Source organism: Coregonus clupeaformis, chromosome 7 (genome assembly GCF_020615455.1).
Source record: "Coregonus clupeaformis isolate EN_2021a chromosome 7, ASM2061545v1, whole genome shotgun sequence".
NCBI lineage: Eukaryota > Metazoa > Chordata > Actinopteri > Salmoniformes > Salmonidae > Coregonus > Coregonus clupeaformis.
In genome coordinates this window covers 27,327,179-27,340,651 of record NC_059198.1, presented here as the reverse complement: position 1 = coordinate 27,340,651, position 13,473 = coordinate 27,327,179, and the positions used below count along the sequence as shown (strand labels likewise).

At 42.0% G+C, this 13,473-nt stretch overlaps 1 protein-coding gene across 5 annotated transcripts in view; it reads right to left on the bottom strand.

The window, feature by feature from the left end:
• LOC121569113 (putative E3 ubiquitin-protein ligase UNKL) overlaps positions 1–13,473 on the bottom strand; it is a 22,503-nt gene extending 9,030 nt beyond the window's left edge. For 2 of the 5 annotated variants that reach the window (XM_041879763.1, XM_041879760.1), the window contains exons 1-11: positions 13,403–13,473; positions 12,293–12,502; positions 4,984–5,160; positions 3,867–4,033; positions 3,008–3,143; positions 2,770–2,887; positions 2,541–2,625; positions 2,287–2,447; positions 1,567–1,755; positions 942–995; positions 87–264 (exon numbers count right to left, since the gene is read on the bottom strand). In XM_041879763.1, the coding sequence (XP_041735697.1) occupies positions 87–264; positions 942–995; positions 1,567–1,755; positions 2,287–2,447; positions 2,541–2,625; positions 2,770–2,887; positions 3,008–3,143; positions 3,867–4,033; positions 4,984–5,160; positions 12,293–12,502; positions 13,403–13,467 (1,540 nt within the window). In that variant the 5' untranslated portion in view covers positions 13,468–13,473. The remainder of the gene's footprint in view (positions 1–86; positions 265–941; positions 996–1,566; positions 1,756–2,286; positions 2,448–2,540; positions 2,626–2,769; positions 2,888–3,007; positions 3,144–3,866; positions 4,034–4,983; positions 5,161–12,292; positions 12,503–13,402) is intronic. The other 3 variants (XM_041879761.1, XM_041879762.1, XM_041879764.1) reach the window with 3 other exon arrangements.

Here is a 13,473-nt window from a genome sequence, read left to right as displayed (position 1 = left end):
AAGTCGTTTTTTTTATTAGAGAAATTCCTTGTATAAAGAGGTACATTCACACCTCAAACAAGTGAGCACAATACAAGTACACTTACCTATAACTGACTCCACAGTATTGCTCCCAGGATAGAATGGGGTTGCTTTTGCATTCATTGTTGATAAGGTGGTGGGTGAGGAACTATCCGAGCCAATACTGGAGGCCAGGCTAGATGTTATACTGGAGGTTATGCTGGATGCCAGAGGGTTCATCCCAGAGAATACACTAGTGTGTGTCTGTAAAATAGGCGTTCATAGTAAGGCATTGTTTCATCAATAGTGTCAATGTTGAGCAATACTTACCTTTACTACATTGGTGCTCGGTTAAGAATTAAGACAAGGCACAGATACCATGCCTGGGCATATGCTTAGTCATATGCTTTAGATGGGAGATCATGAATAGGCCTTTTTTATCAATAGTCGATTGGACGGGTCCCAATGACTTTGAAATTATAACAGCAAAACCCTTTTGCCTCTACCTTTAAATATAAAATGTTCTACATATCACTAGCAGTGTTTCCCCTAGGATTTTTTCAGCAGAGGCGGCAAAGTTATTGCTGTTTTAAATCTAAGTTCGTGCAATTCTACACATTTTGCCATGGCTTATGCCGTCTGAGTGACTCAAACATTATAACAAAATCAATAGGGGCCCCATGCCATGACATTTTTGGAATTGTAGATTCTCCCTGACTGTCTAGTTTTTATTTGGGTGATTGTTAGTTCTCAAAGATGATCTTATTTAAAAATATATATATAGCTCCATTATCTTTTCTACATACTGTATATCTGGTTTTAGTCATCATAAAACGAAAATTATCCTCCATAAATCATATTTTTTGGAGCTGAATATAGGGGAAACACGGTCACTAGCCTCTATGAATACAAAGGCAGTGGCAAATGCTTTAGTTATTCACCTGCTTGTCTTGGTCCATCATCTTTTGATCGCTATGTCCCTTATGGTTCTTTATCTGAAAACAGACAGCACATTCACATGACCCAACACTTAAACCCAGCAATTGGCGTGTCTTAGAACGCCAACACCGTTCTTAAAAGTGAAAAAAATTCTGTTAAATCAGTAATCTGCAGCCCTATCAAAGAGAGAAAATGTCTAGTGTTATGACCACAACACATTAATAAGACATTCTAAAACTAAATAAGCAGACATTTGTTTTGTAACTAATAGATAACATGAATACAAGTTGCATATCCAAACATAATGTCTAATCTACGTTCATAAAATGTTAAGTGCAACATTGAATTTGACCTGGAATGGGTAAACTATTCTCTATTTTGCCTCGGTTGTTAATTTCAATATTCACCAAGTCACACAAGGCATCACAAATTATAGAAAATGACGTAACATACAAAAACTGAATGACAAATAATTTAACATGCAAATAAATAAATTAAAATTCTGGATCAAATGAATGGAAACTATGACCAAAGTGTGTGTAGCAGCGGGTCCTACACTAAGCTGAGTGCAGGGGTCTTCCCGTAAGGATGGGGAAAGAGAGAGGGAGAGCAGTCTTATTGTAGTACCTGATCCTCGCGTTCAAAGCCCGGAGCTTTGGGATAGTTAGACGTCAGAGATGACACACTTGACGTGGTGGACTCTGAACATAAGCTACCATTAGTTAAGCATTTGGACCTGCCGATGGGTCCGATTGGGGACAATGAACTGTTGCTTCCTGAGCTTGGCGTTACAGTCGGACTATTAGAATATGAAACCTGAGGGAGAGAAGTACACATGGTCTTAACAATAGGGTTTTAAAGCCAGCCAAACACGCCCAGCTTTCCTAATGAGGCCAGAGAGCAGATGATAGCTGAAGATGTTTAGATTGAATACTGGCTTCAGAGAGAGAAAATGACACTGAATTGTTAAGGTTTGGTTTCTGTTGAATCTTATATTCATTTGAATTTCGCTGTATATTTCTTGGTGCACTAGTACTACCAGAAACAAAATGATGTTACAGACTAGTGAAATACAAGGCAAGTACAGAAAACAGAAGAACGGAAACAGAAAATGACAAGAATATACAAAACAAAGGTGTGACAAAAAAGGAAAGTTAAAAGCTTAAATATTTGATCTAATCTATTCAGGGTCTAATCTATAATTGTATCTAATCTATTGACAGCATGTTTTTCGTACAAACAGATGCCTTTGTAAAAGGCTGTTGAGAGAAGCAGAGGGAGTAGTAATCGCTCTGGATAAGAGCGTCTGCTAAATGACTTAAATGTAAATGTAATCAGATCACATACATTCCCCACTTGGCCGTTGTTGCTGCTGCTGATGGAGTTGGCACTGCTGCCCCACTCGCTGACTGGACACTCTGAATACTGCTGAGAGCCCAGCTTGGCCTGGGAGCCTGACTGCATCGCTGTTAGCAACGAGTTCATGGTCTCTTCTGTGGAGGGAATTCCTGAAAGTACACAATCACAGACGGGAGGTTTTAACTTTAAACGGTTGTCAACAAGCAAGACAGCGTCGACTTATTTTGAGGAGCTTCACTTACTTTCTACATGCGCAAACGCACAGAACGGCCCCCTAGGACAATAACCAGTTTGCCTCATATCATTGCATTTGGTGGATTTGTAGATCTGAAAGAAAAAAGATCTGAAGTGAGAAAGACGGGTTTTCCGCTCATAACTGTGTGGCATTTTCCAGAACAAGGTTTGACAGATTCCCCATTGCAAGAGACGAAATGTGCTAAGCATTTATAAGGTGTCCAATGTCCCACTTACCTCTGGGTGGAACTGCTGTTCAGTGCGTGAGTGACAGTATTGACAGCTGTCTCCACTGTCACACTTTGATGGCTCTCCCCACTCATCCCCATGTTTCACATTGGGACACGGAGTTGACCTGACACATCATTCAAAGGGTTTAACTTAAACACATACAAATGCTCAGGCTACATATTACAACATTATTACAGTTGTCAAAAGGCTTACTCTCTATCGTTTGACAGTCCCAATCTCCTACCTGTATTTGAACTTGCGTGGATTTCGTCTTCTGTCTCTACTATTGTGGTAGTGGGGGCAGGCATAGCCCTGTCTGCATAGTCGTGGAGGCTTGGTGCACTGCTCTGTTTTGTAGTTCGCTAAAACAAAATTGGTGTCTGGAAGGAAAGCACATAATGAGTATGGTTACATGCACACAATAAAACAATTATTGTGAATAGTCAGATTAATATAATAGTTTGATTTAAACGTTTACATGCTTTTCAAGAATAACGATTTCCCTAATAATGATTTCCCTGTTTACATGGACACTTCTGAAATCAGGCTACCTGATGTGACTTTGATAAATGCAGAAAAATCCCTAATCAAAATAAACGTTCTACCACAGCGACAATGTTATTTTTGTGAAAACTATTTGATTTTGATTTCAAAGTTTGTATGTGAAAACTATTTCTAAGATGCATACTTTCAGTTTTTCCTAAATTCACTTGTACAAAAGAAGGAAGCTTGCGCTGCTCGTGCTAGCAGCGCAATCAAATACACCGCTGTAATTCTGATTAAGGCATTTACATGTCCTAATAATTTGAAAGATTGCTCAGAAAACCAGGTGTTTTAATCGGCATATGCTTACTACCATTATGATCTCACGCCGATTAAGATAAGCAGAGTAAGGTGTTTACATGACAAACGCCATACTCTGCCTTCTGCCATAATCAGTTTAATATCTCATTATTAGTGTGCATATAAACATACTCATTGTAAGACATTCTGTTCTTGACATAATGCCAAAATATAATGCAACAGGTCAAGGAAATCCAATCAATAGAAATGTTGTGGCACTAGGTAACACCACCACCAGAATCAATGTGTCTGCTGCTCACCCTGCCACCGGGGGTCCTCTGTAAGAGTCTTCTCTATCATGGCTTGGCTGGCCAGTACCCCAGGCTGTAGATCAGGGATACCCTCTCCAGATCCCAAATGGCCATTCTGGAGGGCTTCCTGTGCCTGGATCTCTCTGTGCACATGAAGAAGATCAGTCAGAGAGCTACTACACAAAACAAACAAAAAAAGAGGAAGAGACAAATGTAGAATATTCAGGCTGCCTTGCTCTTACAGACTTTTTCAGCTCAACAGTTGCTAGGCAACACTTGAGCGTGCCTCTGATACCACATTTAATGTTGTTTTTGTTGAATTATTTCAAGCTCCCATTCCTTAATTTGACGTCATTCATGGGACGTTAGACAAGGTATTGCTATCTTCTAGTGACAGGTATTTTAAAATGTTAAAATATGAACAGATGGTTCATAGTAAAAGAGCAAATGTATGTTATTGTTATTGGCAAGTCCATTGCTTGCCTTATACAGATATTGGCCTATTTTTTGTATCCATCTCTGAGATATGTGGGGATATTACTTCAAATATACCACTGAATCTTTCATCTCATTAAAGAAATCACCATACTTTAGCACTTTCATTGTTTGCACTGTTTTAGGCAGTGAATTTCTCCCTATTGGTACTCAACAAAACCAACATCAACCCTGGCAATAAGTACACTATAACTGATATCTATGATGAGAAAATTGTGCTTTCATCTGCTTAGCCCCAGCCAATTCCAGAGGCATCAGGGAGGCTAATTGAGCTAAGAAAATAGATGAACACGTTTCATTCTCCCACTGCCATGTATGGGCAGGTACTGGAGACAGCTAGACCTACCATGTACTGGAGACAGCTAGACCTACCAATTCAAATCAAAGTAACAATGGTAGAGAAGGGGTTGATAGCGATCTTCAAAAATATAGTCTACTGGTCAATTTAAGAATTTCCCCAAAGCTATGATGTCCAAATGGAATCAGTTGGTACATTTTGTCAGTGCATGGTCAGACCATGCATGATTTATCCTTGTGTACTCAGCTAACTGGCTTAACAAGCCTAGTCACATGTTTGTTGAAGGTTTGATACCTTGAGAACAGAGTGGTTACTAAAGGCATGATAGATCACCTGATATCGTAGACAGGGGGGCGGAGATCATGTGGGCCATGGGCAAAGGCGCAGTGTAGGCCGTTCTTCACACAGTGCCCGCGGGCATCGGTTTCATGGATACAGGTACCAGTCTTGTAATAGCGAAGATGGTACTTGCGCTCTGTGTCACCAGTGGTCCGGTGCAAGTAAGGACAGCTAGACAGGAACAGAAACGATGATTAGACAAATGCAGACTTCCTCATTAAAATGATCAGGATTTGATATGACAGTGATACAATCTGCATAAAATCGTTTCCTACCTCATGTTTCTAGAATTCTATGCTGTGCTTATCCTAAGAATTCATTCCACAGATTTTAATTGAAAGGAAACAGACAGAGGCTAAAGGAATGAGTTACAGAACATAATGAGAGATTTGTCTTCCTCCCTGTATTAGTGGCAACCGTTCTTCTTGGTGCTTAATATGCACAGACAAACAACAAAAATTTAGCCAATGCCCACAGTGGGAGTCAGAGGAATGCAACGCCTTTTATAGATACAGCGCTCTGACAGGCTTTGATGTATGGTGCGGAATTGAACAGAAATAATAGCAACATCGCTATTAATGTGCTCAGATTCACATTGAAAACGCTAGATAACTAATAATATTCTCAAATACAGCAAAAGCTTCTTACTCGGATAGCAACAGTAACTATGGCAACATATGTGATGTCAAGAGAAGAGAGCAGCCACTGGTAGAATGAGGAATAGAGAGTACAAGTGCTCACTCTCAGGCAGAGTTCAAATATTGTATAGAACTTTCAATATGACAGCTGGTTGAATTGACGAACATTGTTTAGTTACTGCTGTGAAATTCCAAATACACTGATATAGGAAACTGAAACTCAGCCTCTCAATGATAAACCTCTCGATAAAGTATTCAGTATGCTACACATTTGCCACAAATACTTTTAACATCGCAGCTAGTGTCTACCTCTAGATATCACTAAACTGTGGCTCTGACCCAAGCACTTTAACCAGACCTGTGCCATTGAGGATTGTCATTGAACTAGTGAGTGAGACGTTTCAAGTTACTCCATTTCTTTATCGTGCTCTGACACAAATAGGCCTAACTTATAGGAGTGGCTTGAATATCATGTTTAAGAGCTGTTCTTCTCAGTATTGAACAGCATCTTTCTCAAGATACAATCTAGAACTTAAATCCTGTCTTATTACATAGGCTAGGTTTTTAGCTACATAGCCTTCTTCCTTTCAGTGAACCCTTAATTCTGTTAATTTTGTAGGGAGACTTGTAAAATGCCCAACCAACACAGACAATATTAACAAGAACATATTTTCACTTTAACTGATAGTGCTGCCAGTAACGATACTCACAAGTAGGGCTGTGGCGGTCACAAAATTTCATCAGCCGGTGATTGTCAAGCAAATAACTGTTGGTCTCACAGTAATTGACCGTTAATTAACAAACACATTTAGCATCTCCTGGCTTCCACACATAGCCTACAAGCTATTTTAAAAAGTATAATAAATCCATGTAATATAGTCTACACCTTTCAGAAGAAAACAATACCATACTCTGAGTTGTCCTTATGATAGGTCCTGATGTGGCTATGCCAAATGGCTGTGGGCTACACTAGTTCATTTTGCAGACAAGATTTGCTTATAATTCCATGGCATAATTTTATATTATTTTATAGTATGAAGAATAGAATTGAACAAAGCTGAATCAAATAAAAATATTTTCTCCAAACGATTTGAAGGAGTGCGCACATGCGGCTATTATGTGTTGAGCAGTTAACAAAGAAATAGGTACTCCTATATGCTTAATTTAGAGTTATTAATGTAACTTCAGTTCTACAAACATTGGGCTATATGTTTTGATTTTTAATACATTGTAAGGCTGCATGATGAGACTAATGATGAGTTGAAAAAAAGTTGCTTGAAAGGCGAGCTATGCTTTGTTTTTTTGCACAGGCTGTACACACTCCAATAGCCTCACATTCACAATTTGACAAGCACTTGATAATGCCTCGATTTTCACGGCGGCATCCCCTTTGTGGCCGTAATGCACCCTAAAAAAATCCATGCCTTTTGCGGCCCTTAGTGCTGCATTGTGCCCTTCTCCCGGAGTGTTCTGTGCAATCCGAAGCACCTCTCACTCACATGGCTCTCCGTGACGTGAACGGGTCTTTCTCACAGGCTACAAGTGAAGACAGACACACCCGGGACGCAACTGTGCGTCCTTATCCAATTCCAAGGTGCATATTGAAGATATTGGAAGAACTGTCCACATTTACTTTTTGTCAGCCAACAAGATGAGTAGGCTTAACGAACAGCAAAAGCACTAGCCTATGTCAATCTACTATCCCCCATAGTACAAAAGTCGACCTATTCTATTCGGTGTGGCGGTAACACGGTCACTGCAACAGCCCTACTCACACGTACAGTGGGGAGTACAAGTACACTGCTCAAAAAAATAAAGGGAACACTTAAACAACACAATGTAACTCCAAGTCAATCACACTTCTGTGAAATCAAACTGTCCACTTAGGAAGCAACACTGATTGACAATACATTTCATATGCTGTTGTGCAAATGGAATAGACAACAGGTGGAAATTATAGGCAATTAGCAAGACACCCCCAATAAAGGACTGGTTTTGCAGGTGGTGACCACAGACCACTTCTCAGTTCCTATGCTTCCTGGCTGATGTTTTGGTCACTTTTGAATGCTGGCGGTGCTTTCACTCTAGTGGTAGCATGAGACGGAGTCTACAACCCTCACAAGTGGCTCAGGTAGTGCAGCTCATCCAGGATGGCACATCAATGCGAGCTGTGGCAAGAAGGTTTGCTGTGTCTGTCAGCGTAGTGTCCAGAGCATGGAGGCGTTACCAGGAGACAGGCCAGTACATCAGGAGACGTGGAGGAGGCCGTAGGAGGGCAACAACCCAGCAGCAGGACTGCTACCTCCGCCTTTGTGCAAGGAGGAGCAGGAGGAGCACTGCCAGAGCCCTGCAAAATGACCTCCAGCAGGCCACAAATGTGCATGTGTCTGCTCAAACGGTCAGAAACAGACTCCATGAGGGTGGTATGAGGGCCCGACGTCCACAGGTGGGGGTTGTGCTTACAGCCCAACACCGTGCAGGACGTTTGGCATTTGCCAGAGAACACCAAGATTGGCAAATTCGCCACTGGCGCCCTGTGCTCTTCACAGATGAAAGCAGGTTCACACTGAGCACGTGACAGACGTGACAGAGTCTGGAGACGCCATGGAGAACGTTCTGCTGCCTGCAACATCCTCCAGCATGACCGGTTTGGCGGTGGGTCAGTCATGGTGTGGGGTGGCATTTCTTTGGGGGGCCGCACAGCCCTCCATGTGCTCGCCAGAGGTAGCCTGACTGCCATTAGGTACCGAGATGAGATCCTCAGACCCCTTGTGAGACCATATGCTGGTGCGGTTGGCCCTGGGTTCCTCCTAATGCAAGACAATGAGCACATCTGGGACATCATGTCTCGCTCCATCCACCAACGCCACGTTGCACCAGACTGTCCAGGAGTTGGCGGATGCTTTAGTCAAGGTCTGGGAGGAGATCCCTCAGGAGACCATCCACCACCTCATCAGGAGCATGCCCAGGCGTTGTAGGGAGGTCAGTCATACAGGCACGTGGAGGCCACACACACTATTGAGCCTCATTTTGTTTGATGTAATGTTTTACATCAAAGTTGGATCAGCCTGTAGTGTGGTTTTCCACTTTAATTTTGAGGGTGACTCCAAATCCAGACCTCCATTGGTTGATACATTTGATTTCCATTGATAATTTTTGTGAGATTTTGTTGTCAGCACATTCAACTATGTAAAGAAAAAAGTATTTAATAAGATTATTTCATGCATTCAGATCTAGGATGTGTTATTTTACTGTTCCCTTTATTTTTTTGAGCAGTGTATTTGATACACTGCCGATTTTGCAGGTTTTCCTACTTACAAAGCATGTAGAGGTCTGTAATTTTTATCATAGGTACACTTCAACTGTGAGAGACGGAATGTAAAACAAAAATCCAGAAAATCACATTGTATGATTTTTAAGTAATTAATTTGCGTTTTATTGCATGACATAAGTATTTGATGCATCAGAAAAGCAGAACTTAATATTTGGTACAGAAACCTTTGTTTGCAATTACAGAGATCATACGTTTCCTGTAGGTCCTGACCAGGTTTGCACACACTGCAGCAGGGATTTTGGCCCACTCCTCCATACAGACCTTCTCCAGATCCTTCAGGTTTCGGGGCTGTCACTGGGCAATACGGACTTTCAGCTCCCTCCAAAGATTTTCTATTAGGTTCAGGTCTGGAGACTGGCTAGGCCACTCCAGGACCTTGAGATGCTTCTTACGGAGTCACTCCTTAGTTGCCCTGGCTGTGTGTTTCGGGTCATTGTCATGCTGGAAGATCCAGCCACGACCCATCTTCATTGCTCTTACTGAGGGAAGGAGGTTGTTGACAAAGATCTCGCAATACATGGCCCTATCCATCCTCCCTTCAATACGGTGCAGTCGTCCTGTCCCCTTTGCAGAAAAGCATCCCCAAAGAATGATGTTTCCACCTCCACGCTTCACGGTTGGGATGGTGTTCTTGGGGTTGTACTCATCCTTCTTCTTCCTCCAAACACGGCGAGTGGAGTTTAGACCAAAAAGCTCTATTTTTGTCTCAGTCATTTAGCAGACGCTCTTATCCAGAGCGACTTACAAATTGGTGCATTCACCTTATAGCCAGTGGGATAACCACTTTACAATATGTTTTTTTTTTTTAGGGGGGCGGGTAGAAGGATTACTTTATCCTATCCCAGGTATTCCTTAAAGAGGGAAATAAGTATTTGACCCCCTCTCAATCAGAAAGATTTCTGGCTCCCAGGTGTATTTTATACAGGTAACGAGCTGAGATTAGGAGCACACTCTTAAAGGGAGTGCTCCTAATCTCAGCTTGTTACCTGTATAAAAGACACCTGTCCACAGAAGCAATCAATCAATCAGATTCCAAACTCTCCACCATGGCCAAGACCAAAGAGCTCTCCAAGGATGTCAGGGACAAGATTGTAGACCTACACAAGGCTGGAATGGGCTACAAGACCATCGCCAAGCAGCTTGGTAAGAAGGTGACAACAGTTGGTGCAATTATTCGCAAATGGAAGAAACACAAAATAACTGTCAATCTCCCTCGGCCTGGGGCTCCATGCAAGATCTCACCTCGTGGAGTTGCAATGATCATAAGAACGGTGAGGAATCTGCCCAGAACTACACGGGAGGATCTTGTCAATGATCTCAAGGCAGCTGGGACCATAGTCACCAAGAAAACAATTGGTAACACACTACGCCGTGAAGGACTGAAATCCTGCAGCGCCCGCAAGGTCCCCCTGCTCAAGAAAGCACATATACAGGCCCGTCTGAAGTTTGCCAATGAACATCTGAATGATTCAGAGGAGATCTGGGTGAAAGTGTTGTGGTCAGATGAGACCAAAATCGAGCTCTTTGGCATCAACTCAACTCGCCGTGTTTGGAGGAGGAGGAATGCTGCCTATGACCCCAAGAACACCATCCCCACCGTCAAACATGGAGGTGGAAACATTATGCTTTGGGGGTGTTTTTCTGCTAAGGGGACAGGACAACTCCACCGCATCAAAGGGACGATGGACGGGGTCATGTACTGTCAAATGTTGAGTGAGAACCTCCTTCCCTCAGCCAGGGCATTGAAAATGGGTTGTGGATGGGTATTCCAGCATGACAATGACCCAAAGCACACGGCCAAGGCAACAAAGGAGTGGCTCAAGAAGAAGCACATTAAGGTCCTGGAGTGGCCTAGCCAGTCTCCAGATCTTAATCCCATAGAAAATCTGTGGAGGGAGCTGAAGGTTCGAGTTGACAAACGTCAGCCTCGAAACCTTAATGACTTGGAGAAGATCTGCAAAGAGGAGTGGGACAAAATCCCTCCTGAGATGTGTGCAAACCTGGTGGCCAACTACAAGAAATGTCTGACCTCTGTGATTGCCAACAAGGGTTTTGCCACCAAGTACTAAGTCATGTTTTGCAGAGGGGTCAAATACTTATTAAGTAGAGGACTGAGCACGCCCCCATTCTCATCGACGGGCTGTAGTGGAACAGGTTGAGAGCTTCAGGTTCCTTGGTGTCCACATCACCAACAAACTATCATGGTCCAAACACACCAAGACAGTTGTGAAGAGGGCACGACAAAGCCTATTCCCCCTCAGGAGAGGCATGGGTCCTCAGATCCTCAAAAAGTTATACAGCTGCACCATCGAGCTGCTGGTACCCCCTGTATATAGCCTCCCTACTGTTTTTTATTTTACCGGTGCTCTTTAATTATTTGCTTTTTATTTTTATTTTAACTTCATTTTCTTAACTGATTTTTTGGTTAAGGGCTTGTAAGTAAGCATTTCACTGTAAGGTCTACACCTGTTGTATTCGGCGCATGTGGCAAATAAAATTGTATTTGATTTAGGAAGTCCCTCTTGTATTGTACTCGCATGAAAGCACACGGAAAAGTATCAATTCATGCTACTTAGGTTTCAATTAACATAATGATACAGTGCAAGTAGTAAAAAACACACACTTCAATGTATAACTACTTGTAACAACATTAAGGATACAAATGACTAAAATGTAAAATGTAAATACAAAGCAGGAACTCGTTCAAAGCGACCTCATTTTCAACGGACTCAGGAACGATAAACATTGCTTGCTCGACCAATGGGAGAAGGCTATGTGCAAAGGCGGTTCAATCACGAGCAAGAAAACAGGGGGTGTGTTCATCGTTTCCTGCAAACTGGAGGAAGAAGCTCAACCCCAATCCGCAGCTCAAAACAGACGTGTCCAGCGAGAATTACAAAAAAAACATCCATGAAATGACAATGAATGTGGCTAAATCATTCAGTTGGTCCGCATTATTGAGAACGGCTGTCGTCCCATCGAGGGGCATACGTGGCATAGCGGATCATTAGCTGGAACAATAGACCAGTCAACAACACAATGTGCAAGCTAGGTCATCACTAAGCTAGTGGTGCGAGCTGAATTCTGTGCAATGACTTCAGGAATTCGCAAGAATCTAACTTCCTACTGAAACAATGCAGCATCCATAAAATATTAGCAACACTGTTATAAGTGGCAGACAAAATCAATTGTGAGTGAATTGAGTGTATTCTCTACCGGAATTAACAACAGCCACAACACAATATTGATATTTATAAGCATGATACAGTAGCAACAATTTAACCAGAACATTATAATAATTCACACAAAAAAATGCCAGCTTCGCACTTACTCCTCTCCATCTGGGCAAATGCCTGTAGTCTCGTCATATTTTGTGCAATAAACATCAGGGCTGTAGTTAAAAGTTCCATCTCTTCTTCTAATCGGTCGTCTTCGCCTCTGGTTGAGGAAATGCCAATGAAAACATGTAAAGGGTCTATGTTGTGTGCACTTGTGTTGCAAGAATAGAGGGCACTGTTCGGTCCTGAACTCCTTCAAATATCTGCAAAATGGAAAGACAAAGGCCGTGTTAGTCGCTCTGGATAAGAGCGTCTGCTAAATGACTAAAAATGTAAATGTAAAAATGAAAGACAGCACCAGACACCGTGTGAAAAAGTATACAAAACAAAGTCCAAAGCTCAGGGGGGAATATCACATCTAACTTTGATAGTACCGTTACAGCTTCGCTATTTTAAATTTAAAGTAGACAATATCTAAACTAAAGTTATTGAGATATAAAAGTTTCCACCATCTACAACTAATATTTGATTGTAAAATTCAGCTACATAGCTAGCTAGTGTCAATCCCTCATGAACTGCTAAAACAACTTAGTAGTGATAGCTAGTAGCGATCTACTTTAACTATTCACATACAATCCACGCAAGATTTCCGACGTTGCACTCGATCAAACAACCAGAACGTACGTCAAAACACATGCGTAGACAGACAGCAAATAAGGCCGAGGTGGAAAGAGGAAAAGGATAACACTGCTGGCTAGCAAGCCATTCAACTTCGCTAACGTTACCCAGTCCACGCTAGCAAGCTGACTGGCTAACTAACATTAACCACCAACCAAGTTCCTGCGAATTCCGCTTTTTAATGTTACGACTCCTTTCTATGTGTTAACATTTTTACGGTCATACAATACAATTAACAAAATAATTTGTTAAAATTAAGTTACTGTATCAATTTGAATATGTAGCTAGTGGAGAGCTAGCAAGTTAACGCTAGGCTGGCTGCGTGCATTGGGAAGAATTTACAAACGGAAAAGCACCATGTTTTACTGCACTACGAGTGAAGAAATATCAAGCAGTCCAACTATAAAACAATTTTCTGTACATAAAAGAAGGGCGGTATTTTAACGAAGACGTGTTTTTGTCCCTTTAACGTTTGCTTTACTTACGTATAGTGGGTTGGTTTCTCCGTTTGAGGAGAAGCGTTCGCCGCCGTTTTCGAAACCGACGGCATTTTCAG